Source organism: Balaenoptera musculus, chromosome 3, assembly GCF_009873245.2.
Source record: "Balaenoptera musculus isolate JJ_BM4_2016_0621 chromosome 3, mBalMus1.pri.v3, whole genome shotgun sequence".
Taxonomy (NCBI): Eukaryota; Metazoa; Chordata; class Mammalia; order Artiodactyla; family Balaenopteridae; genus Balaenoptera; species Balaenoptera musculus.
The window spans coordinates 50311437-50337067 of record NC_045787.1 but is presented as its reverse complement, the minus strand read 5'-3'; the positions used below and the strand labels follow the sequence as shown (position 1 = coordinate 50337067).

Below are 25631 nucleotides of genomic sequence, written 5' to 3'. Positions count from 1 at the left end.
TTCCATGTATAGATAACTGTATAGGTAACTAAAAATGGATAAGATCACTCAGTGAGGGTGGAGTGATGAGGTCACCAAAGGAAGAAGTGTGAGGTTTGAGAAGAGGAGATGAACTTTAACATTAAAGGAGTGGGAGAAGAGGAATCTTCAATGATGGGTCCTGGGAAGATGTGGTTAGATCGATGGGGGGTGGGGGGGAAATCAGGTCAGGTTGGCGTTATAGAAGGCAAGGAAGAGAATATTCTGAGGAGGAGTGATGAGTTAATATGATCTCTAAACTGAACTGTGTCTCTGGCCTGAGAAGCATCCTCTGGATTTAAATGAAAATAGTGCTCAAACACTGGTGAGAATATTGTCAGAACGGAAGCAGTGCAGTGAAAGGGATGTGCGTAAGTCAGTGGAGAAGGTGAGGGAAGACAACACCATACAGAAGACCAACGAGAAAGATAAGAGGAAGAGGTTTGGTTCTTGTTTTTTGATTGGAGAGAGATTTCAGCATGTTTAAATGATAATGGGGAGAAGTCAACGGAAAGGAGAAAGATACAGGAGAAAGAGGGGATAACTGATGAAGCAAGATCCCTGAGGAGAGAAAAGGTAAGGGATCAACAGTATAGGGGAGATATAAACATTCACTGGAACAGAAGGTAAGGAGAAAAGGATAAATGCAGATGATTACCTGAAAAAAACATTAGAATTAATAAGGGAATTTAAAAAATGGCCATAGACAAGATTTTTAAAAAATCAGTAGCTTTCTTAGATCCCAGAAATCACCAACTACAAAATATATTACAAAGAGTAGTTCAGAACAGCACCAAAAATATAGTACCTGAGAATAAACCTAATGAAAATGTGTAAGGCTTTAATTAAGAAAATTATACAATTTTCTTTAAAATTATTAGAAGAAAATAGAGTTGATATCCTTATAACTTTGAATATAGATGATATCCTTATTACCCTGGCAATGGTAAAGGCCTTCTTAAATCTTAAATGAGATATTAAAAAAGAAACCCATAAAGAAAAAGGTTGATAAATCCAAATAAATAAAATTTCTGCCACAGAAGTGCATGCCAACAGCCAAGACCCTCCTAGCTACCTGTGGGCTGGGAAATGACCCTATCTCATCATTGGTCTGCACCTGCCACTAGCCGCTCCAGCTGTGCACTTGCAAACCCCAACCCAATACCCATCACTTGTATCTACTGCTGTGTGCTCATGGTAAGACCCTACAGCCAGAGGAGTGTGTTGAAACCCAGGACCCTTGCAGCAGCTTAGGGGCCCAGATTTAGACTTATCTTCTGTTATTGGCCCACACCACAGGGCTCACCTGCAGCTACCCCTCCAACTGTGTGCCTGCACACCCCCAGCCCAACTCTTAACTCCAGCCTCCGCTGCCGTGGCCTGTGGTAAGACCCTATAGCCATGGTAGTGCACAATGACAGCCGGGACCCCTGCAGTTGCAGTGTGCCTGCAATGTGCCCAGGCCCTGGTGCCTACCACTCTGTGTGTGTCTGCTGCTGGCCCCTAGCACTAAGTAGGCACCTGTAGCTCACCCCCACAGCTGACTGTGTGCATACTACTGGCCCTGGCCACCACTGCTGCCTGCCCAGGTCCCTGGCTGCTGGACCTGGAGGCACTGCTGAGAATCTGAACAGCCCTTGCAGCCACTGTGAGTGTCCCACAGTGCTCATCAAGGACCAAACAGTTGTCAGTGCTGTGGACCCCAGTGGCCTGAGGTGACAAGATGTCATGCCCCCTCCCCTCCGAACCTGGAGCCATCACATGCTCCTGCACTAGGTGTGGTGCACCACTAGAGCTGGTGTCACAGTATATGTAAGCGTTCCCACTACACAAAAGTAAAGGTCTTTTCTTACTGAAGTCAGTCCACAAAGTGTGGAAGAGGTGACAGTGTCTTCAAATGTGCAGAACCTACACAAGCCAATGGGGACTATGAAGAATCAGGGAAACTTGACACTACCGAAGGAACACAGTAAATGTCTAGTAACTGACTCCAAAGAAACAGAGATACAGGAATTACCTGATAAAGAATTCAAAATAATTGTTCTAAAGATGCTTAAACAGAGGCAAGAGAAATCAGATAAACAATTTAACAAAATCAAGAAAATAATACAAGAATAAAATGAGAAACTGAACAAATAGATACAAAACATAAAAAAAGAAGTTTTGGAGCTAAAGAATAGGGTGACTAAATTGAATTATTCAGTGGAAAGCTTCAACAACAGACTGGACACCAAGAGGAAGAAATTAGTAAGCTCGAAGACAGAGCATTTGAAATTATCCAGTCAGAGTAACAAAAGATAAAAGACTGAAAAGAAATGAAGAAAGCCTATGGGAGTTGCAGTGTACCATTAAAAAATACAATCTATGTCTCATTGGAGGCCCAGAAGGGAAGAGAAGGTTAAAGGGGCAGAAAGCTTATTTAAAGAAATAATGGGGCTTCCCTGGTGGCACAGTGGTTGAGAATCTGCCTGCCAATGCAGGGGACACGGGTTCGAGCCCTGGTCTGGGAAGATCCCACATGCCACGGAGCAAATGGGCCCGTGAGCCACAATTACTGAGCCTGCGCGTCTGGAGCCTGTGCTCCTCAACAAGAGAGGCCGCGATAGTGAGAGGCCCGCGCACCGCGATGAAGAGTGGCCCCTGCTCGCCGCAACTAGAGAAAGCCCTCGCACAGAAACGAAGACCCAACACAGCCAAAAATAATTAATTAATTAATTAATTAATTAATTAAAAAAAAAGAAATAATGGGGAGGAGCTTCAAGATGGCGGAAGAGTAAGACACAGAGATCACCTTCCTTTCCACAAATACATCAGAAATACATCTACATGTGGAACAGCTCCTATAGAACACCTACTGAACGCTGGCAGAAGACCTCAGACCTCAAAAGGGCAAGAAACTCCCCACGTACCTGGGTAGGACAAAAGAAAAAAGGAAAAACAGAGACAAAGAATAGGGATGGGACCTGCACCTCGGGGAGGGAGCTGTGAAGGAGGAAATGTTTCCACACACTAGGAAGCCCCTTTGCGGGCAGAGACTGTGGGTGGCAGAGGAGGGGAGCTTCAGAGCCACAGAGGAGAGCGCAGCCACAGGGGTGCGGAGGGCAAAGCGGAGAGATTCCCGCACAGAGGATCAGAGCCGACCAACACTCACCAGCCCGAGAGGCTTGTCTGCTCACCTGCCAGGACGGGAGGGGGCTGGGACCTGAGGCTCGGGCTTCGGAGGTCAGATCCCAGGGAGAGGACTGGGGTTGCCTGCGTGAACACAGCCTGAAGGGGCTAGTGCGCCACAGCTAGCCGGGAGGGAGTCTGGGAAAAGGTCTGGAACTGCCTAAGAGGCAAGAGACTTTTTCTTCCCTCTTTGTTTCCTGGTGCGCGAGGAGAGGGGATTAAGAGCGCAGCTTAGGGCTTCCCTGGTGGCGCAGTGGTGGAGAATCTGCCTGCCAATGCAGGGGAAATGGGTTCGAGCCCTGGTCTGGGAAGATCCCACATGCCACGGAGCAACTAGGCCCGTGAGCCACAACTACTGAGCCTGTGCATCAGGAGCCTGTGCTCCGCAACAAGAGAGGCTGCGATAGTGAGAGGCCCATGCACCGCAATGAAGAGTGGCCCCCACTTGCCACAACTGGAGAAAGCCCTTGCACAGAAACGAAGACCCAACAGCGCCAAAAATAAATAAATAAATAAATAATAATTAAAAAGCTCTTTTAAAAAAAAAAGAAAATGCAGCTTAAAGGAGCTCCAGAGATGGGCGCAAGCCGCGGCTATCAGCGTGGACCCCAGAGATGGGCATGAGACGCTAAGGCTGCTACTGCCACCACCAAGAAGCCTGTGTGCAAGCACAGGTCACTCTCCACATCTCCCCTCCCGGGAGCCTGTGCAGCCCGCCACTGCCAGGGTCCCATGATCCAGGGACAACATCCCCAGGAGAATGCACGGCGCCCCTCAGACTGGTGCAATGTTACGCTGGCCTCTGCCGCCGCAGGCTCGCCCTGCATCCGTACCCCTCCCTCCCCCTGTCCTGAGTGAGCTAGAGCCCCCTAATCAGCTACTCCTTTAACCTCGTCCTGTCTGAGTGAAGAACAGACGCCCTCAGGCGACCTACATGCAGAGGCGGGTCCAAATCCAAAGCTGAACCCCAGGAGCTGTGTGAACAGAGAAGAGAAAGGGAAATTGCTCCCAGCAGCCTCAGGAGCATCGGATTAAATCTCCACAATCAACGTGATGTACCTGCATCTGTGGAATACCTGAATAGACAACAAATCAGCCCAAATTGAGGAGGTGGACTTTAGGAGCAAAGATATATATATATTTTTTACCTTTTTCTCTTTTTGTGAGTGTGTATGTGTATGCTTCTGTGTGTGATTTTGTCTGTATAGCTTTGCTTTTACCATTTTCGGGTTCTGTCTGTCCATTTTTTGTTTTTTTTTTAATTTTTAAAATTTTTTTCTTAATAATTATTTTTTATTTTAATAACTATTTTATTTTATCTTCTTTCTTTCTTTCTATTTCTTCTCCCTTTTATTCTGAGCCGTGTGGATGAAAAGCTCTTGGTGCTCCAGCCAGGCATCAGGGCTGTGCCTCTGAGGTGGGAGAGCCAACTTCAGGACACTGGTCCACAAGAGACCTCCCAGCTCCACGTAATACTAAACGGTGAAAATCTCCCAGAGATCTCCATCTCAACACCAAGACCCAGCTTCACTCAATGACCAGCAAGCTACAGTGCTGGACACCCTAAGCCAAACAACTAGCAAGACAGGAACACAGCCCCATCCATTAGCAGAGAGGCTGCCTAAAATCATAATAAGGCCACATACACCGGAAAACACACCACCAGCATGGACCTGCCCACCAGAAAGACAAGATCCAGCCTCATCCAACAGAACACAGGCACTAGTCCCCTCCACCAGGAAGCCTACACAACCCACTGAACCAACCTTAGCCACTGGGGACAGACACCAAAAACAACAGGAACTACGAATCTGCAGCCTGTGAAAAGGAGACCCCAAACACAGTAAGTTAAGCAAAATGAGAAGACAGAAAAACACACAGAAGATGAAGGAGCAAGGTAAAAACCCACCAGACCTAACAAATGAAGAGGAAATAGGCAGTCTACCTGAAAAAGAATTCAGAATAATGATAGTAAAGATGATCCAAAATCTTGGAAATACAATAGAGAAAATACAAGAAACGTTTAACAAGGACCTAGAAGAAATAAAGACCAAACAATGATGAACAACACAATAAATGAAATTAAAAATTCTCTAGGAGGGATCAATGGCAGAATAACTGAGGCAGAAGAATGCATAAGTGACCTGGAAGATAAAATAGTGGAAATAACTACTGCAGAGCAGAATAAAGAAAAAAGAATGAAAAGAACTGAGGACAGTCTCAGAGACTTCTGGGACAACATTAAACGCACCAACATTCGAATTATAGGGGTCCCTGAAGAAGAAGAGAAAAAGAAAGGGACTGAGAAAATATATGAAGAGAATATAGTTGAAAACTTCTCTAATATGGGAAAGGAAATAGTTAATCAAGTACAGGAAGCAGAGAGAGTCCCATACAGGATAAATCCAAGGAGAAACACACTAAGACACATATTAATCAAACCATCAAAAATTAAATACAAAGAAAAAATATTAAAAGCAGCAAGGGAAAAACAACAAATAACACACAAGGGAATCCCCATAAGGTTAACAGCTGATCTTTCAGCAGAAACTCTGCAAGCCAGAAGGGAGTGGCAGGACATATTTAAAGTGATGAAGGAGAAAAACCTACAACCAAGATTACTCTACCCAGCAAGGATCTCATTCAGATTTGATGGAGAAATTAAAAGCTTTACAGACAAGCAAAAGCTAAGAGAATTCAGCACCACCAAACCAGCTTTACAACAAATGCTAAAGGAACTTCTCTAGGCAGGGAACACAAGAGAAGGAAAAGACCTACAATAACAAACCCAAAACAATTAAGAAAATGGGAATAGGAACATACATATGGATAATTACCTTAAATGTAAATGGATTAAATGCTCCAACCAAAAGACATAGACTGGCTTAATGGATACAAAAACAAGACCCGTATATATGCTGTCTACAAGAGACCCACTTCAGACCTAGGGACACACACAGACTGAAAGTGAGGGGATGGAAAAAGATATTCCATGCAAATGGAAATCAAAAGAAAGCTGGAGTAGCAATTCTCATCAGACAAAATAGACTTTAAAATAAAGACTATTACAAGAGACAAAGAAGGACACTACATAATGATCAAGGGATCGATCTAAGAAGAAGATATAACAATTGTAAATATTTATGCACCCAAAATAAGAGCACCTCAATACATAAGGCAAATACTAACAGCCATAAAAGGGGAAATCGACAGTAACACAATCATAGTAGGGGACTTTAACACCCCACTTTCACCAACGGACAGATCATCCAACATGAAAATAAATAAGGAAACACAACCTTTAAGTGATACATTAAACAAGATGGACTTAATTGATATTTATAGGACATTCCATCCAAAAACAACAGAATACACATTCTTCTCAAGTGCTCATGGAACATTCTCCTGGATAGGTCATATCTTGGGTCACAAATCAAGCCCTGGTAAATTTAAGAAAATTGAAATCGTATCAAGTATCTTTTCCAACCACAACGCTATGAGACTAGATATCAATTACAGGAAAAAATCTGTAAAAAATACAAGAACATGGAGGCTAAACAATACACTACTTAATAACCAAGAGATCACTGAAGAAATCAAAGAGGAAATCAAAAAATACCTAGAAACAAATGACAATGAAAAAACGACGACCCAAAACCTATGGGATGCAGCAAAAGCAGTTCTAAGAGGGAAGTTTATAGCAATACAATCCTACCTTAAGAAACAAGAAACATCTCAAATAAACAACCTAACCTTACACCTAAAGCAATTAGAGAAAGAAGAACAAAAAAACCCCCGAAGTTAGCATAAGGAAAGAAATCATAAAGATCAGATCAGAAATAAATGAAAAAGAAATGAAGGAAACGATAGCAAAGGTAAATACAACTAAAAGCTTGTTCTTTCATAAGATAAACAAAATTGATAAACCATTAGCCAGACTCATCAAGAAAAAAAGGGAGAAGACTCAAATCAATAGAATTAGAAATGAAAAAGGAGAAGTAACAACTGCCACTGCAGAAATACAAAGGATCATGAGAGATTACTACAAGCAACTCTATGCCAATAAAATGGACAACCTGGAAGAAACGGACAAATTCTGAGAAATGCATAACCTTCCAAGACTGAACCAGGAAGAAACAGAAAATATAAACAGACCAATCACAAGCACTGAAATTGAAACTGTGATTAAAAATCTTCCAACAAACAAAAGCCCAGGACCAGATGGCTTCACAGGCGAATACTATCAAACATTTAGAGAAGAGCTAACACTTATCCTTCTCAAACTCTTCCAAAATGTAGCAGAGGCAGGAACACTCCCAAACTCATTCTACGAGGCCACCATCACCCTGATACCAAAGCCAGACAAAGATGTCACAAAGAAAGAAGACTACAGGCCAATATCACTAACGAACAAAGATGCAAAAATCCTCAACAAAATACTAGCAAACAGAATCCAACAGCACATTAAAAGGATCATACACCCTGATCAAGTGGAGTTTACCCCAGGAATGCAAGGATTCTTCAATATACGCAAATCAATCAATGTGATACACCATATTAACAAACTGAAGGAGAAAAACCATATGATCATCTCAATAGATGCAGAAAAAGCTTTCGACAAAATTCAACACCGACTTATGATAAAAACCCTCCAGAAATTAGGCATAGAGGGAACTTACCTCAACATAATAAAGGCCATATATGACAAACCCACAGCCAACATCATACTCAATGGTGAAAAACTGAAACCATTTCCACTAAGATCAGGAACAAGGCAAGGTTGCCCACTCTCACCACTATTATTCAACATAGCTTTGGAAGTTTTAGCCACAGCAATCAGGGAAGAAAAAGAAATAAAATGAATCCAAATTGGAAAAGAAGAAGTAAAGCTGTCACTGTTTGCAGATGACATGATACTATACATAGATAATCCTAAAGATGCTACCAGAAAACTACTAGAGCTAATCAATGAATTTGGTAAAGTAGCAGGATACAAAATTAATGCACAGAAATCTCTTCCATTCCTATACACTAATGATGAAAAATCTGAAAGTGAAATTAAGAAAACACTCCCATTTACCATTGCAACAAAAAGAATAAAATATCTAGGAATAAACCTACCTAAGGACACAAAAGACCTGTATGCAGAACATTATAAGACACTGATGAAAGAAATTAAAGATGATATAAATAGATGGAGAGATATACCACGTTCTTGGATTGGAAGAATCAACATGGTGAAAATGACTCTACTACCCAAAGCAATCTACAGATTCAATGCAATCCCTATCAAACTACCACTGGCATTTTTCACAGAACTAGAACAAAAAATTTCACAATTTGTATGGAGACACAAAAGACCCCGAATAGCCAAAGCAATCTTGAGAAAGAAAAACGGAGCTGGAGGAATCGGGCTCCCTGACTTAAGACTATACTACAAAGCTACAGTAATCAAGAAGGTATGGTACTGGCACAAAAACAGAAATATAGATCAATGGAACAGGATAGAAAGCCCAGAGATAAACCCACACATATATGGTCACCTTATCTTTGATAAAGGAGGCAAGAATATACAGTGGAGAAAAGACAGCCTCTTCAATAAGTGGTGCTGGGAAAACTGGACAGCTACATGTAAAAGAATGAAATTGGAACACTCCCTAACACCAAACACAAAAATAAACTCAAAATGGATTAAAGAACTAAATGTAAGGCTAGAGACTATCAAACTCTTAGAGGAAAACATAGGCAGAACACTGTGACATAAATCACAGCAAGATCCTTTTTGACCCACCTCCTAGAGAAATGGAAATAAAAACAAAAATAAACAAATGGGACCTAATGAAACTTAAAAGCTTTTGCACAGCAAAGGAAACCATAAACAAGACCAAAAGACAACCCTCAGAATGGGAGAAAATATTTGCAAATGAAGCAGCTGACAAAGGATTAATCTCCAAAATTTACAAGTAGCTCATGCAGCTCAGTATCAAAAAAACAAACATCCCAGTCCAAAAATGGGCAGAAGACCTAAACAAACATTTCTCCTAAAAAGATATACAGATTGCCAACAAACACATGAAAGAATGCTCAAAGTCATTAATCATTAGAGAAATGCAAACCAAAACTACAATGAGATATCACCTCACACTGGTCAGAATGGCCATCATCAAAAAATCTACAAACAATAAATGCTGGAGAGGGTGTGGAGAAAAGGGAACCCTCTTGCACTGTTGGTGGGAATGTAAATTGATACAGCCACTATGGAGAACAGTATGGAGGTTCCTTAAAAAACTACAAATAGAACTACCATACGACCCAGCAATCCCACTCCTGGGCATATACCCTGAGAAAACTATAATTCAAAAAGAGTCATGTACCACAATGTTCATTGTAGCTCTATTTACAATAGCCAGGACATGGAAGCAACCTAAGTGTCCATTAACAGATGAATGGATAAACAAGATGTGGCACATATATACAATGGAATATTCCTCAGCCATAAAAGGAAACGAAATTGAGTTATTTGTAGTGAGGTGGATGGACCTAGAGTCTGTCAAACAGAGTGAAGTAAGTCAGAAAGAGAAAAACAAATACCGTATGCTAACACGTATACATGGAATCTTAGAAAAATGGTCATGAAGAACCTAGGGGCAAGACGGGAATAAAGATGCAGACCTACTAGAGAATGGACTTGAGCATATGGGGAGGGGGAAGGGTAAGCTGTGACAAAGTGAGAGAGTGGCATGGACATGTGTACACTACCAAACGTAGGGTAGACAGCTAGTGGGAAGCAGCTGCATAGCACAGGGAGATCAGCTCTGTGCTTTGTGACCACCTGGAGGGGTGGGACAGGGAGGGTGTGAGGGAGGGAGACGCAAGAGAGAAGAGATATGGGAACATATGTATATGTATAACTGATTCACTTTGTTATAAAGCAGAAACTAACACACCATTGTAGAGCAATTATACTCCAGTAAAGATGTTAAAAAAAAAAAAAAAGAAATAATGGCTTTGAACTTCCTAAATCTGGGGAGAGATTTGGACATCCAAGTTTATGAAGCTAATAGGTCACCCCATACTTCCAATTTAAAACAATCTTCTCTAAGATGCATTATATTAAAACTGTCTACAATAAAAGAAAATGAATTTTAAAAGCAGCTAGAGAAAAAAATTCTTTCATACAAGGGAACCCCCATAAGGCTATCAGCAGATTTGTCAGCAGAAACATTGCAGGCCAGGGGACAGTGACATGATACATTTAAAGGGCTGAAAGAAAGAACTGCCAACCAAGAATACTTTACCCAACAAAGTTGTCCTTCAGAAGTGAAGGTGAGATAAAAACTTTCCCAAACAAACAAAAATGGATAGAGTTTATCATCACAAAACCTGCCTTACAAGAAATGCTGAAAGGAATTCTTCAGCTGAAACAAAAAGATGCTAGTTAGTAACATGAAAACATATAACACACTGGTAAAGATGAGTATATAGTTAGATTGAAAATACTCTAGTACTGTAATATGGTGGTGTGTTAGCTACTTAACTCTCTAAAGGTTAAAGGACAAAAGTACTAAAAACAACTATAGTTACAATAATTTGTTACTGGATACACAATATAAGATGATGTAAATTGTGACATCAAAAATAAAATGTTTGTGGGGAGTAAAAGAGCAGAGTTTTTGTATGTGGTCAAAGTTAAACTGTTATCAGATGCTTATAATAGACTTTTATATCTACAAAATGTTTCAAGTGAGCCTCAGGGTAACCACAAAACAAAAACCTATAGTAGATACTCACAAGATAAAGAGAAGGGAATCAAAGTACACCACTATGGAAAATCATCAATTCACAAAGGAAGACAGCAAGAAACAAAGGAACAAAAGACATACAAAACAGGCAGAAAACCACTAACAAGATTAAGCATAGTAAATTCTTAGCTATCAGTAATTACTTTATATGTAAATGGATTAAATTCTTTAATCAAAAGGTACAGAATGGCTGGATGGAAAAACAAAAATAGACCCAATTATATGCTGCCTCCAAGAGACTCACTTCAGCTTCAAGGACACACAGAGGCTTAAAGTGAAGGGATGGAAAAAGATATTCTACACAAATGGAAATGAAAAGAAAGCAAGGGTAGCTATACTTATATCGGACAAAATAAACTTTAAGGAAAAAATGATAACAGGAGACAAAGAAGGTTACTATATAATGATAAAGGGACCAATTCATTGAGAGGATATAACAATTGTAAATATATATGTACCCAACATCAGAGCACCTAAAATATTAAGCAGATGCTAACAGATCTTAAGGGAGAAATAGATGACAATACAACCACAGTAAGGGATTTCAATACCCTACTTTCAACAATGGATAGATCATCCAGGTAGAAAATCAATACGGAAACCTTGCGCTTAAACTATACTTTAAAGACTTAACAGACGTATAGAGAATATTCCATCCAACAGCAGGAAAATACACAATCTTCTCCAGTGGACGCAGAACATCCTCTAGGTTAGATCATACATTAGGTCACAAAACAAGTCTTAGCAAATTTAGAAACAGTGACATCATACCAAGTGTCTTTCCCAACCACAATGATATGAAGCTATAAATCAATGACGAGGAAGAAAACTGGAACATTCACAAATAAGTGGAAATTAAACTACATACTCCTGAACAACAAATCGGTCAAAGTTGAAATCAAAAGGAAAATCAAAATATATCTTGAAACAAATAAAAATGGAAACACAACATTGCAAAACTTATGGTATGTAGCAAAAGTAGTACTAAGAGGGACATTTATAGTGATAAATGCATACGTTAAACAAACAAAAAAAGATCTCAAATAAACAACCTAACTTTACACCTCAAGGGACTAGAAAAAGAAGAACAAACTAAGCCAAAGTTAGCAGATAAAAGGAGATAACAAAGATCAGAGCAGAAATAAATGAAATAGAGAAAAGAATAATAGAAAAGATCAACATATCTAAGAGGTGGTTTTTTTGAAAAATAAAATTGATAACCCTTTAGCCAGACTTACCAAGAAGAAGAGAGAGAGGACTCAAATAAAATTAGAAATGAAAGCGGAAACACTACAACTGATGCTACAGAAATACAATGGAGCATGAGACTACTGTGTGAATGAATCATGAAGAAATAGAAAATCTGAACAGATCAATAACAAGTAAAAAGACTGAATCAGTAATCAAAAACCTCCCAACAAAGAAAAGCTCAGGACCAGATGGCTTCATGGGCAAATTCTACCAAACATTTAAAGAAGAATCGATTATTCTCAAACTCTTCCAAAAAACTGAAGGGGAGGGAACACTTCCAACCTCATTTTATGAGGCCAGAATTACTTTGATGCCAAAGTCAGATAAGGACACTACAAGAAATTAAAACTATAGGCCAATATTCCTGATGAGTATGGATGCAAAATTCTCAACAAACTACTAGCTAACTGAATTCAACAGCACATTAAAAGCATCATACACCACGATCAAGTGTGATTTGTCCCCGAGATGTATGGATGGTTCAACATGCGCAAACCAATAAATGTTATATACCACGTTAATAGAATGAAAGACAAAAAATTAAAGCATGATCGCAATAGACACAGGAAAAGCATTTGATAAAATTCAACATCCTTTCATGATAAACACTCTTAATATATTGGTTATAGAAAGAACATTACTTAACATGATAAAGGCCATATATGACAAACCCTACAGCAAACATCATACTCAGTGCTGAAAGGTTGAAAGCTTTCCTTCTAAGATTGGTAACAAGACAAGAGTGCCCACTATCACCACAACTATTCAACACCATACTGGAAGTCCTAGCCCAAACAATTAAGCAAGGAAAAAAAAATAAGGTATCCAAATTGGAAAGGAAGAAGTAAAATTTTCTCTGTCTGCTGATGACATGATCTTATACATAGAAAATTCTAAAGACTCCATCCAAAAGCCATAGGAACTAATGAATTTCGTAAAATTTCATGATATGAAATCAATGTACAAAATCAAAACATTTCTGTAAACTAACAATGAACTATCTGAAAAAGAAATTTTAAAAATCCCATTTTCAGTGGCATAAAAAAAGAATGCTTAGGGATAAATCTGACCAAGGAAGTAAAAGATCTATACACCAAAAACTGTAAGACACTGATGAAGGAAATTGAAGAAGACATAAATAAATGGAAAGATATCTAATGGATCAGAAGAGTTAATATTTTTAAAATGTCTATACCATCTAAGGTCTTTTATAGATTCAATACAATTTCTATCAAAATTCCAATGGCATGTATTTTTTTGGCAGAAATAAAAAAAAAATCCTAAAATTTGTATGGAACCACAAAAGACTCAGAACAGCCAAAGCAATTCTGAGAAACAAAAATAAAGCTGAAGGCATCACACTTCCTGATTTCAAACTCTAATACAAAGCTATAGTAATCAAAACAGTATGGTACTGGCATAAAAACAGACACACAGACCAGTGAAACAGAATCAAGAACCCAGAAATAAACCCATACATATATGGTTAACTAATATTGGGTTGGCCATAACAGTTCGTTCAGGTTTTTCTGTAACAGCTTACAGAAAAACCCAAATGAACTTTTATCGCCAACCCAATATTTGACAAGGGAACCAATAATACCCAATGGGGTAAGGATAGTTTCTTCAACAAATGGTTCTGGGAAAACTGGATATTCACATGCAAAACAATGAAATTGGACCCCTAATTCATATAATACCATTCACAAAAATGAACTTGAAATGATTAAGGATTTAAACATAAGACCTGAAACAGTAAAACTCCTAGAAGAAAACAAAAGGAAAAAGCTCCTTGACATTGGTCATGGCAAAGACTTTTCGGATATGACATCAAAAGCACGGCAACAAAAGCAAATGTTAAGAAGCAGGACTACATTTAAAACTAAAAAGCTTCCGCGCAGGAAAAAAAAAAATCAACAAAATGAAAGGGAGAATATATTAGCAAACTATATACTGATAAGGGGTTAATATCCAAAATATATAAGGAACTTACGTAACTCAAAAGCAATTAAAATCAATCTTACTGAAAAATGGGCAGAGGATCTGAATAGACATTTCTCCAAAGAAGACATACAAATGGTCAACAAGTACATGAAAAAATGCTCAGCATCACTAATCATAAGGGAATACAAATCAAAACCACAATGATATAACACCCTATACCGGTTAGAATGGCTACTGTCAAAAAGAGAAGCAGTAACAAATGCTGGTGAGGATGTGGAGAAAAGGGAACCATTATGTACTGTTGGTGGGAATGTAATTTGGTATAGCACTGTGGAAATAGTATGGAGGTTCCTCAAGAAATTAAAAACAATTACCATATGATCCATCAATCCCACTTCTATGTATATATCTGAAGGAAACAAAATCACTATCTTAAAGAGATAGCTGCACTACCATGTTCATTGTAGCATTATTCACTATAGCCAAGAAATAAAAACAACCTAAGTGTCCATCGACAAATAAATGGAGAAAGAAAATGTGAGATATATATATATATATATATACATACATACATATATATGCATTGAAATATTATTCAGGCATAAAATATTGGGTTGGCCAAAAAGTTCGTTCAGGTTTTTCCGTAAGATCTTATGGCCAACCCTATAGAAGAAAAACCTTGAGGGCATTATGCTAAGTAATGAAATAAACCAGATAGAGAAAGACAAATAGTTTATGATCCCACTTATATGTGGAATCCAAAAACACTGAACTCATGGCAACAAACAGTAGAATGGTGGTTGTCAGGGGTTAGGGGGTGGAGGAAATGAGATGTTGGTCAAAGGGTTTAAATTTTCAGTTATAAGATGGATAAGTTCTGGGGGGGTACAGCAACAAAATGGTAATTATGTGAGGTGAAGGATGTGTTAACTAACCTTACTGTGGTACACATTTCACAATATATTTGTGTATCAAATCATTATATTGTACTCCTTAAACTTAAACAATGTTATATATTAATATCTCAATGTAATTGAGCTGGGGAAAACCAAACAAGAACAATAAAATCAAACTGGCATGCCACAGACCATTCCAAAGCAGCTGAGGGCCAGTAAGGGGTTGCTGTGGAAGTGGTAAGAATTGTGTTGTAACAGGTCTAGGCCAGTGGTGCTGGGCACATTTAATTCAGAAAGCACTACTTTCGCATCGCTTGAGAACAAGGATCACAAACCAGGATCTGGAATGAAGCTTCCCAGGACCTACAGATTGGGTCATAACCTCTGATAAATAAGGACCATCATGACACACACAATGACTAGAGATGCTATAACCTAGCAGTTCTCAAAGTACTGGGGATCACTGTGCCTGCAACGTCAAAATTATTTTTGTATGAATACTAAGACATTATTTGCCCTCATTATTCTCATCCTCTCATGAATGTACAGTGAAAATTTTCAGAGAACACATGATGTAAATACGAGATCAAAACAGAGTGAAATGCAGAAGCAGATATGAGAATCCAGCTGCTCCTGTTACGCTAGACATTAGAGATATGAAAAATAATACCACTCTTCTCACTATATTTTCTGCTTTGAAAATGTAATTATTCTTCATAAAAATATGTTATTTATGTTAACATATAATAGGTTCATTATTGTTATTTTGAAGTGATTTAAAATTTCTTAGTATTAATTTCTAATAAGGTAAATATCAATAAATATATTTCACATAACAAAAGCTCTTTGGGGTCCTCAGTAATTTTTAAGAGTATAAAAGTGGTCCAGAGACCAACAGTTTGAGACCTGCTGTCCCACCTACACTAAAGGGTAAAGGACTCTCACTTGGCTAACCTGGGCTTTCATCAGTCTCACAGTCTCCTTAGAGCTGTATTTGTGTTTGTCTACACCAGCTTGTTACCTATGCCTGGCAATGTCCTGCTTGAATGAAGTGGGGACTATAATTAAACTATTCATTTGTTGTCACAGCCCCTTTCACTCAATACATGACCAAATCATATACAATATGTATTACATCTGTAACTATAGTATTACATATAAAAGGTGTTTAAAGCTTTGCCAATATAAACAATGGAATGAGGCTATGTCCTTTAATGGTATCTTATAACAAGGTCTAAATGGGTCTAACAGTTTATAATCTTTTTTTTTTTTTTCTTAACATCTGCATTATTAAATTTTCACTGTTTTGGATACTCAAGACAACTGGTACTTGTTGCTTCCATGCTATGCTAACTTGGTTCTCAGAACTCCAGTCTTTAGCAGAAACAAACTGTCTGGCTGATAGACAAGACTGATTTTTAATGCAAGCCAAGGTGCAGTAATAAAACTGAAAAGAAAATCTAGATCATAAAGTTCTAACCCATAGGATTATCTTGGAGACTTTTTCAGCACCAAGAACAAGAATACTTAGAGCTGATGATCTTGAGGAGTTACATTGTAATTTGTACCAGCTATATTAAAAACAGAAGCAAACCAGACTGTGTATTTTTTAAAAGTTTACAAGGGCAAAGCATTTCTTCTAAAATGTTATTCTCTTTCACTAAACGCTGCAAAGTACCTTAATTAATTCTTATGATCCTAACAGCCCTAAAAGCAAGTCATAAAAATGATATTTACTTGGGAGTATAAATTGGAATGACATTTTGGTAGGGCCATTTGAAAATATTTAGCAGAGCCTAACATGCATACCCACTGACTAAGCAATTCCAGTTTTAGAAATTTATCCTGAGAAAAGCAGCAATGACATAGATATAAGGATGTTCATTACAGTGCTGTGTATAATAATAAAAACTGGAAAGAGCCTAAATATCCAACAACATGGGGCTGATCAAGTAAACCATGGTTCAGCATATAATGGAATACTATATGGTCACAGTACAGAATTCAAACAGTATATCATAAAATTACGTATGGCAAGGAAAAGTACTCACTATATATTGCTGAGGGAAGAAAAGCAAGTTATAAAACTGTAGTATTATATGATCTCATTTCTGCTTAAAATATGCATAAAAGTATGTGGAAGGGTATATATATATATATATATATATATATGTATAAATTAATAGTATTTATTGTTGCGTTTGGGATCACAGGTGATTTAATTTACTTCTTTTGCGGGATCTATACTCTGGTTTTTCTACAGTGAATATCTTTTCTTTATATAATAAAAAAATGAAAATATTTACTTGAGGCAACCATGCAATTGTTAGTGTTTTCCTATCCTTATATTACTGAATACTGTATGTACTAAGGGAAAGTGGTGAAGGGGAGAGAGAGGAGAAGAGGAAAAGGGAGGAAGGCAGATAGACATTTATATTGTTTATTATTTTATCTTGTATGTATGTTGTGAAGTTTTATGTTAACAATCTGGAAAGAATTTTCAATGGAACATAGTAGTGAATAGTTAATGTTCACAAGACTGCAGTCTACTCTCATAGATTTAATTTTTTCCCTCCTCTTAGAATGCCAATTTTGTTGTGTAAGGAGCAGGTGGCTTTCTTTTTTACAAGTCTCTCTACTGCCCTGTCAGACAGCTCTCAAAACTTTTTTTGGGAGCTAACCAAGCTTTATCTAACCAAACCCAAAATGGCATATGGACTTCATCCACATGGTCATATGAATCCTTTGGCTGATAACTCCTGCTATGTATCTAACTGGTTTTATAAAATCCATGTTTGAAGGTTTCTATAGCTATAAGAGTGTGTGATGCTGTGGGATGAAGGAATGTAGTGGCAAAGAGCCTCCTTTAGCTGCTATACTACAGTCTGGTGCCCGTCACTACCACTATCAAATATTGGCAGTATATATCCCAACAAAGGAAGAATGATAATAATTTTGAGTGAAAAATTTCTATCATGCATTTCAGCTTAGATCTACTAATAACACTTCCTTAAATGCCTTGTTAGACAGTGAAATCTGGGAATAATTAGCAAACACCATATACAGTGTTTACAATAGAATCATATTTCTTTTCTTTCTCTCCCCCTCCGACTTTTTTTTTTTTTTTTGCATAAAAAGTAGAATGCTGCTGAATGGTACCCAAATGTCTGTTGTATACTATGCCAATACAGCAGCTCAGCCAAAAATGTGAATAGAACAGTTTGCCAAGTAAAAGAAAACATAACAAATTGGTAATGGTTTCTATCTTGACAGAAAATGAAAATGATCCCTCAATGTGTGGTCACTCATGTGGACACATAAAAATGTCTTAGAAGCAATCATTTTACCTCAGATAACAGACCCTGACGGTGTAGTACAGCACTGGCTGACTTTCACTTCTTAGAAAAGCGGCAAGCGTGACCTACAAAATAGTCTGGGAACCATGTAATTTATGCATAACACACATGCACATGCCATGAAGTCATAATATTTGCTATAAATCATTTTGAATACAAGACTTCTTTTCCGAGTGGAGTATACTTCATGAGAGATGACCTAAATCACCAGAGACTTGATAAAGCTGAACTGGTTTATTTATGAACAGAAGTGATGCTGTTGCTTATCAGGTTACAAGATTTCAGTATTCTACAGTGCAACAAAAAGGCTGTGTATAAGTGCCCCCATGCATTCTGTAAGAATACTAAAGGTACTTTAATTAGATGTTAGATTAAAAAAATATACAAAAAGTATGTAGGTACATAGTGTAGAGTTCTGACTTTCTGGTTAGGTGACTGCAATTGCAAGCAGAAAGGAACCCCTTGGTAATGGTTCCTTTACCCTATTTCCCCTTCCTTTACCACTTATTTTTGTTCCCCAGATGGAGAACTAGCCAATGTCATTGACCAGTGATTTTTTTTTTTCCCCCAATTTGGTGAAGTTTCCCCATTTGGTTAACTCTCTAATGAGGATGTTAGAACATGGATTGTATTGTGAAATCACATCAAAAACAAGAATGACACTTTCGAAAACACTAATTGATATCTGACGCTAATGAGGAATTCAGAATGAGAGGACACTGAACCAGGGGACTAGGAAGGACCTTGGGAAGGTAAATGGCCTTACCGAGTTGAAAGTAAATTTGAATCCTGTGGGTTGAGTTTCAAATGAAACTTCTGGGTTTAAATTTGTTGGTGACTTTCCTGTTCAATAAAAAAGGACTTAAATGGCTTACAAAAAGGTTAAAAAAACTTATTGGGCATCAAACTGCTCTTACAAAACACCATCTTGATGAGTTAAGTGTAAATGAATCAGAAACACATGGATCATATTTCCTTAAAAAATGCATATGGATTCAAAAATAAGGGGAAGAGGACTTGGCAAAACATTTTTTTGTGTGTAGTGGCTGAACCCAAAACATTTGAAAGATATTTTGAGACATTCCAAGAATCCAAAATAAAACTAAACCTGTCCAGTCATATCAAAAGAAAGTGTTTCTGTGCAATGTGCATTTATCTCTATGGGTCATTCAACACTCACTGAGCCTTCACCTTCGGCAAAGAACTATGGGAGGAGCCAGCTTCTGCCTTAAGCGACTTTGAATTTAAGTATAGACAAATACACATAAGTAATAGAAACCTATTAAAAGAGACCTAGGGTTTTACAAAAATTGGCATCATAACCCAGATCATACAGAAATCACGTATCGAGAAATATACAAGTATTTCCAGGATTGTATGGTAGGTAGGATTCATCCCATTCAAATCATCATCACCCGGCCCTTTTGATTAAAGTTATATATAGTTGCAGAGCCTTACTTGCTTAAATGTTTTCTTAATAAGTGTTTTTATGTCTTTTTTAATATGTGTTCCAGCCCTCTTTCCTCCACCCTCTAGATTTGTGAGTGCTCAACAAATCTTGCTGACTGGTTTCCTGGAGGATGGGAGTGTTGAACAGAGTTTTGAAATAGGGGAGAGATGCTGTTTGGCAGAGAGGAGTGAGGCTATGATTCTGGGTTGGGGTAATGGCACATGTGACAGTTCAGAGGCTCCAGAGGGTGAGTCATGTGTGGGGGGTGACCCACTGGCTTGCTCGCAGCCATGTGCCTGAGCCAGGGTGTAGTGCGGGCGTGGAGGCAGTTAGGTGCAGGGAGGCCTAATATACTACATGTGGAGTCAGCTGGAGGGCAGAGGAGTGTGAGAAGAGAAAAGCACAGTGCTTACTCTTTTTTTTTCCTTTTTGCCAGCATAGGATAAAGTGCTAAGCACAGGACACATACAAGTCATTAATCCCTTTATTTCTTATCAGTGTCTTAAAAAGCTGAAAAATATCCAAAGATAAAAATAAGTTAACTATGCATGTATTGCTAGGATCCTGTAGGTTATAATTTGAAGAGGAACTTAGTAGGATTATGAAATGGACTAATGAGTTCTAAAATGTTTGTGGGAAAGTGTAAAAAGTTAATGACTCAGAATCTTTTAAGGCTGTTTTCTAGCTGTTTAACCTGAGTCTTTATCTTTTCCACAGTATTAGAAAGTTATTTAGGGCAAGGATAGGGTCATATATTTCCTGTGTATTTTCTACTGGCTAGCACAATACTGGGAATACACCAAGCACTAAATAAATGCTTACTGAACTGAAATGAAGTAAAAGGGTGCTGAGGCCCTATAATGATGAGGGTATAATTGAAGGTAAAGTCTGAAAAAAAAAAGGGATGATATAGTAGAAATATCCTAATAGTGTCTCTGCTTTGAGCTTGTTTGTTCATGGTAATATAAAGAAATCAAAGGCCTTACCATCCTTCATCATCTTCTACTTCTGTTTCAGAAATGTCATTTTCAGGAGTTTCAGCAATTGCTTGAGTGAGTTTAGATTTAAACTGGTTCAGCAGCGCAAGGGTCTGAAATAACAATTAGACTGCTAAGTTTCCTGATAAGGATAAATATAATTTCAGAAGAGACATTTAAATTTGGCAGAAAAGAAAATATCCTTCCAGGATGTAAAACACTTAATTTTTTTAATTTTGAAGGAAAATAACAAAACTGCCTTCCAGCTGCAACAGTGATTGATATTCACAAACCTTGACATTGCCCCATTTGCACTTGCACTGACATTTTCCCTCAGGGATATGTGACTATTTTCTCATTTGGGGAAAATAAATTTGTTTATGTAGAAGATGTTTAAACTTTAAAATGCATGCTTACTAATAGCTAAGTTTTTAGTGTCCACAAGATAGGGAGCTGGTTCACTAAGACATGTGAAATCAAAAACAAAACACCAAAAAACAAATAGTATTGAACAAATTTCCAAAAATATAAAAATGTCAATGTTGGGGAAGGTGAAATGAATGAACATGTTAATTGTTGGAAGGTGCGTAAATTGGAGTGACATCTTTGGAAAGTTTTTTATACATATCAGAAACTTTAAAATGATCATTCCCTTTGATTCAATAATTCCAATCTTTGGAATACATGTAGAAAAATAATCTGAAACACTGAAAATGGCTTATGCAAAAGATGTGTGCTGCAGCAATATTCATACAACTGAAAAATGGAAACATGTTAAATGTCTATTAATAAGGAGCTAGATAAATTTGGTAAAAAGCAGTGAATATGTGATTACACTATTACTAAAATTATACACATGAAATATTATATTCTATTGTTAAGTGAAAGAAGTAGGATATAAATATCACGTTGAGTGTGTTTTTGTAAAAAAGGGACTATTTCTCTGATATTTTTATTTTTGGCTCCAATGCCCTTTGTAGGTAAGAGGAAACAGCAGGTGCCTGAAATTTTAATCACGTTGTCCCCTGGCTATACCTTAACAGTTTGCTTCAGAATTTGAGCAGAGAATCAGAAATTAGAGAAATGTTTTTTTATTCTATAGTTTTAAAAAGTACATAACTGTGAGATGGGATAAAGTACTACCTTGTCTAAAAAAATCAAGTTTCTAATTAAGACGCTGGTACATTGAATTCAGTACTAAAATACAGTTGACCCTTACACAACATGAGTGTTAGGGGCACCAACCCTCTGAGCGGTTGAAAATCCAGTCATAACTTTACAGCCAGCTCTCCCTCTACACTGGTGGTTATGCAACCAACTGCAGTTGGTCTAGAACTGTAGTACGTATTTACTGAAAGAAATTCACATATAAGTGGACCCACAAAGTTCAAAGCTGTGTTGTTCAAGGGCCAACTGTACTTACATTTCATAAGGAAAAATGTGTGTGATAGTTCAATATGTGAATAACAAATATAATAAAGAATCACGGTAACTTGGAGGCTCCAGAATTTATCTAAAATATCATTAAGACCATGGTTCATGAAAAAATTAAGTAGGTTTTGGTGGTCTAGAACCTAAGCTCAATAAAGACAGGTGATGTCAAAATATCTGCAAGAAACAAAGGCAGTTATTGCTAAAAAATGATAGTGAAAAGTGCCTTATATGTTTCTGCAAAATTTAATGCCCACATGGACAACAGTGGAAAATATATACATTACCATAGTTGCTGAACGAGATGAGTTTTAAGGAAACATTATAAATTCTATAGAATGTCCTCATAGGCATTCTGAGGGCTGCTAGCATGTTAGGGTTTAGATATTTTATCTTTTTCTAGAGTAGCAATTATAGGACTAAGCTCTTCAAACAATGTTAACAGGTAAAGAAAACATCCTTTGTTTTAAAACCTCATTCATTAAAAAAACCTTTCACCTACAAACTTTTATTGTATTTGCTTTATAATAAGAAAAGTGATTATTGTAGAAATATTAGAAAACAAAGAGAAGCAAAACAAAAATATCTATTATCCCACCACTAAGAATAAGTAACCATTGTGGACATTTGGTATATATCCTTCAAGGCTTCTTAAGTGTTTCTGTGTGTGTATATATCTATATATTATATAAATATATATCTCTACATGTGTATCTCTATATCTCTATACCTATCTATCTATCTATCTATCACTTAAAAGCAAACCCCATCAATTTTTGATGGTGGATTTTCACACACTTGGAAACGTCTTTTCTGAGGGCATAAAGAAAAATGAAAACAAAGGAGACCTCTTAGTGGAATGAAATTTTAAAACTTCCTAGAAAACTGCGCTAGACCTGGATTTTATTCTTGTGAGTTGAAAGTGGCGAGGCAGTCTGTTTTTAGAGCCAGTTAACGTGCTATTGGCATTTGCTCAAAGAAGGAGGGCTGGGACTATGGCAAACAACATCCTCTCGGCCTTCCTTAGTTTCTCCTATATTCAAGATTGGACTTTCTCTAGTTGCATTCGAAAGGCAAGAAAGGACACTAGGCAGAAAAGCTAACACCACAAAAAAAATAGGGCACAATATAGGTTGAAGAAGATAGGATCTGCATGGAGGCATTTCTGTTTGGCATCTCCAGGGGAATTAGTCTTCTGGCTTTTGCTGAAGGAATGAAGGGCCAACCATTAACAGCATGCTCTTCAGCACAGAGCAAGCTGTCCGGCATGAAGAAGCTGTGCTGAAGGGGCCTGCCCTGGCACACTTTGTGCATGCGTATCTACACAGAAGAGTCTCTCAAATGGCTTCTGTGCTGCCAGTCCTGCCCCGGGTCCAGTCTACTCTCCATACTGCAGCCAGGTTGGAGGGATCTTCCCATAGTGCAAATGAGATCATATCACCTCCTTCCTTCGATGGCTCCCCATTGCTCTTAGGGTAAATCTCAACTCCATAATATGGCTCAAAAATATCTTGTGTGAACTGGCTCCTGCTTACCTCTCCAGCCTCATCTCTTTCTTTCTCTTAGTCTAAGTTCCAGTCATACTTAACATCTTTTAGTTCTTTGCAAAAGAGGTCAAAGACTCCTCATATACTGTCCCTTTAGTCTAGCCATGTTATGTCCTATCCAACCCTCAAAGCTCAGCTGACAAATCATTTTCTCAGGGAGGCCTTCCCAGATTCTTATGCCATGTTAGGTCCTACTGTTATACATTGACATAGTTTCCTGTATCTAACCTGTCATAATGTTCACCCCCTTTTATTAGTATTACCTAACTGCCTCTTTTTCCTGATAGCTCAGAGAAGACAGGGATGTTTCTACCTCGTTTACCACCAAATACAGTGATTAGGACATGGTAGATTCTTAATAATTATTTACTAGGAGGGAAGAAAGAGGAATGCAAGAATAAGAGTGATCCTTCACATCTTTTGGTAGTACATTCAGAGGACTTTGTGACTCCATGAAAACAAGTTAATAAAGTACTTTTTCTTAATTTCATTTGATGTGCCATTTCTTTTGAAAACTGCACACGTTAGTTCTCTGTAATTACAATTTCCTGTACCTGAATTCTTGTTGAATTTTCCCTAAGATTATTTTCACGCTGGGCACTGATGCATGATCTTCCCTACAAGTAATTAGGTGTCATTTATAATATAGTTCCCGATTAGATTAATTTATTCAAACAGGCTTGGGCTTTTTAATTTACTTTTATTTTGCCTATTTTATTTATATGCCTAAAATGGCATGTTCTCATGTATATATGGCAGCACCGAATATAAGTAATTTTGGTCTGCCCCCTAGCTTTTCAACATAAAGAGCTGCTGAAGAGATTCATTTTATCAAGTGCCAAGTGCTGCATGGTGTTGACTCTCAAACTGATGAGCTCGCTTCCTGTCTTTTTTTATTCTTGATTTCTGACAATCCTCTTATATTACTACTTAAAGATTCAGGAATGACTTTCAGTAAGCAGACTTTCGCGGTATTATTTATGGTAGAAGTCAACTAGCGGACAAAGTGCCTTATTTACAGGCACTGTACAATTTCAAGTGGAGCTGCCTAGGCAGCAGGTGAGATGCTGATTCAGAAGAGATACCTTCATCATTTATAATCACCCCATCTCATAATATTCACTTAGTCAAAGGTTCTACCTGAGTATCTGGTAAAATGTGGTTTTACTACGTTCCTTCCTGTGTTTAATAAGGGAGTACAAGGTTGAAACCTAAAAGTTTTAGGCTTTATGCCTTTATGTCAGGAAAGAACTCTATCATCTGGATCTTTGCTTAAGTGGCCAAGGTCCTTGTCACTTCACCCCTATATTAATATATCTTTTTCCATTTTTAAGAGGTGATGTTTCCCCTTGTGTATAATCAAATTAGGCTCCATTAACAACACTTGAAGACAATTAAAAGGCAATGAACTGTGTATGGATTTTGGTTTGTGAAGTTACCTGGTCTTCACGGGAAGTTCCCTTCTTTGCCTGCTGCTTCCTCAAAGCTTCATACTTTTGCTTTTCTCGTCTGTATTCTGCAACAGCACCATCTGGAGCAGCCTCTTCCTCTGAGGAAAAATAGAATAGTCTTAGGCTAAATAGTAAAAAGGCTCTATTGAAGCTCCACAATGATTACCTAGATTAGAAAGTGATTGATGTTAATTTATCAACCAATTTTATAAACATCTTTATTATATACTGTACTATTGTAGTTGTTCTCAACTGTATTTATTTGACTATAAAATCACCTATCTCACTTTTTTCTTCAGTTATTTTTTTATTTTTATTTTATATTGGAGTATAGTTGATT

The 25631-nt window shown here is 37.7% G+C and overlaps 1 protein-coding gene across 2 annotated transcripts in view; it reads right to left on the bottom strand.

Annotated features, from left to right (window-relative positions):
• CWC27 (CWC27 spliceosome associated cyclophilin) overlaps positions 1–25631 on the bottom strand; it is a 228681-nt gene that overhangs the window by 38211 nt on the left and 164839 nt on the right. For both annotated transcript variants that reach the window (XM_036846973.1, XM_036846975.1), the window contains 2 exons: positions 25280–25389; positions 20872–20975 (listed from right to left, as the gene is read on the bottom strand). In XM_036846973.1, coding sequence (XP_036702868.1) covers positions 20872–20975; positions 25280–25389 — 214 coding nt within the window. The remainder of the gene's footprint in view (positions 1–20871; positions 20976–25279; positions 25390–25631) is intronic.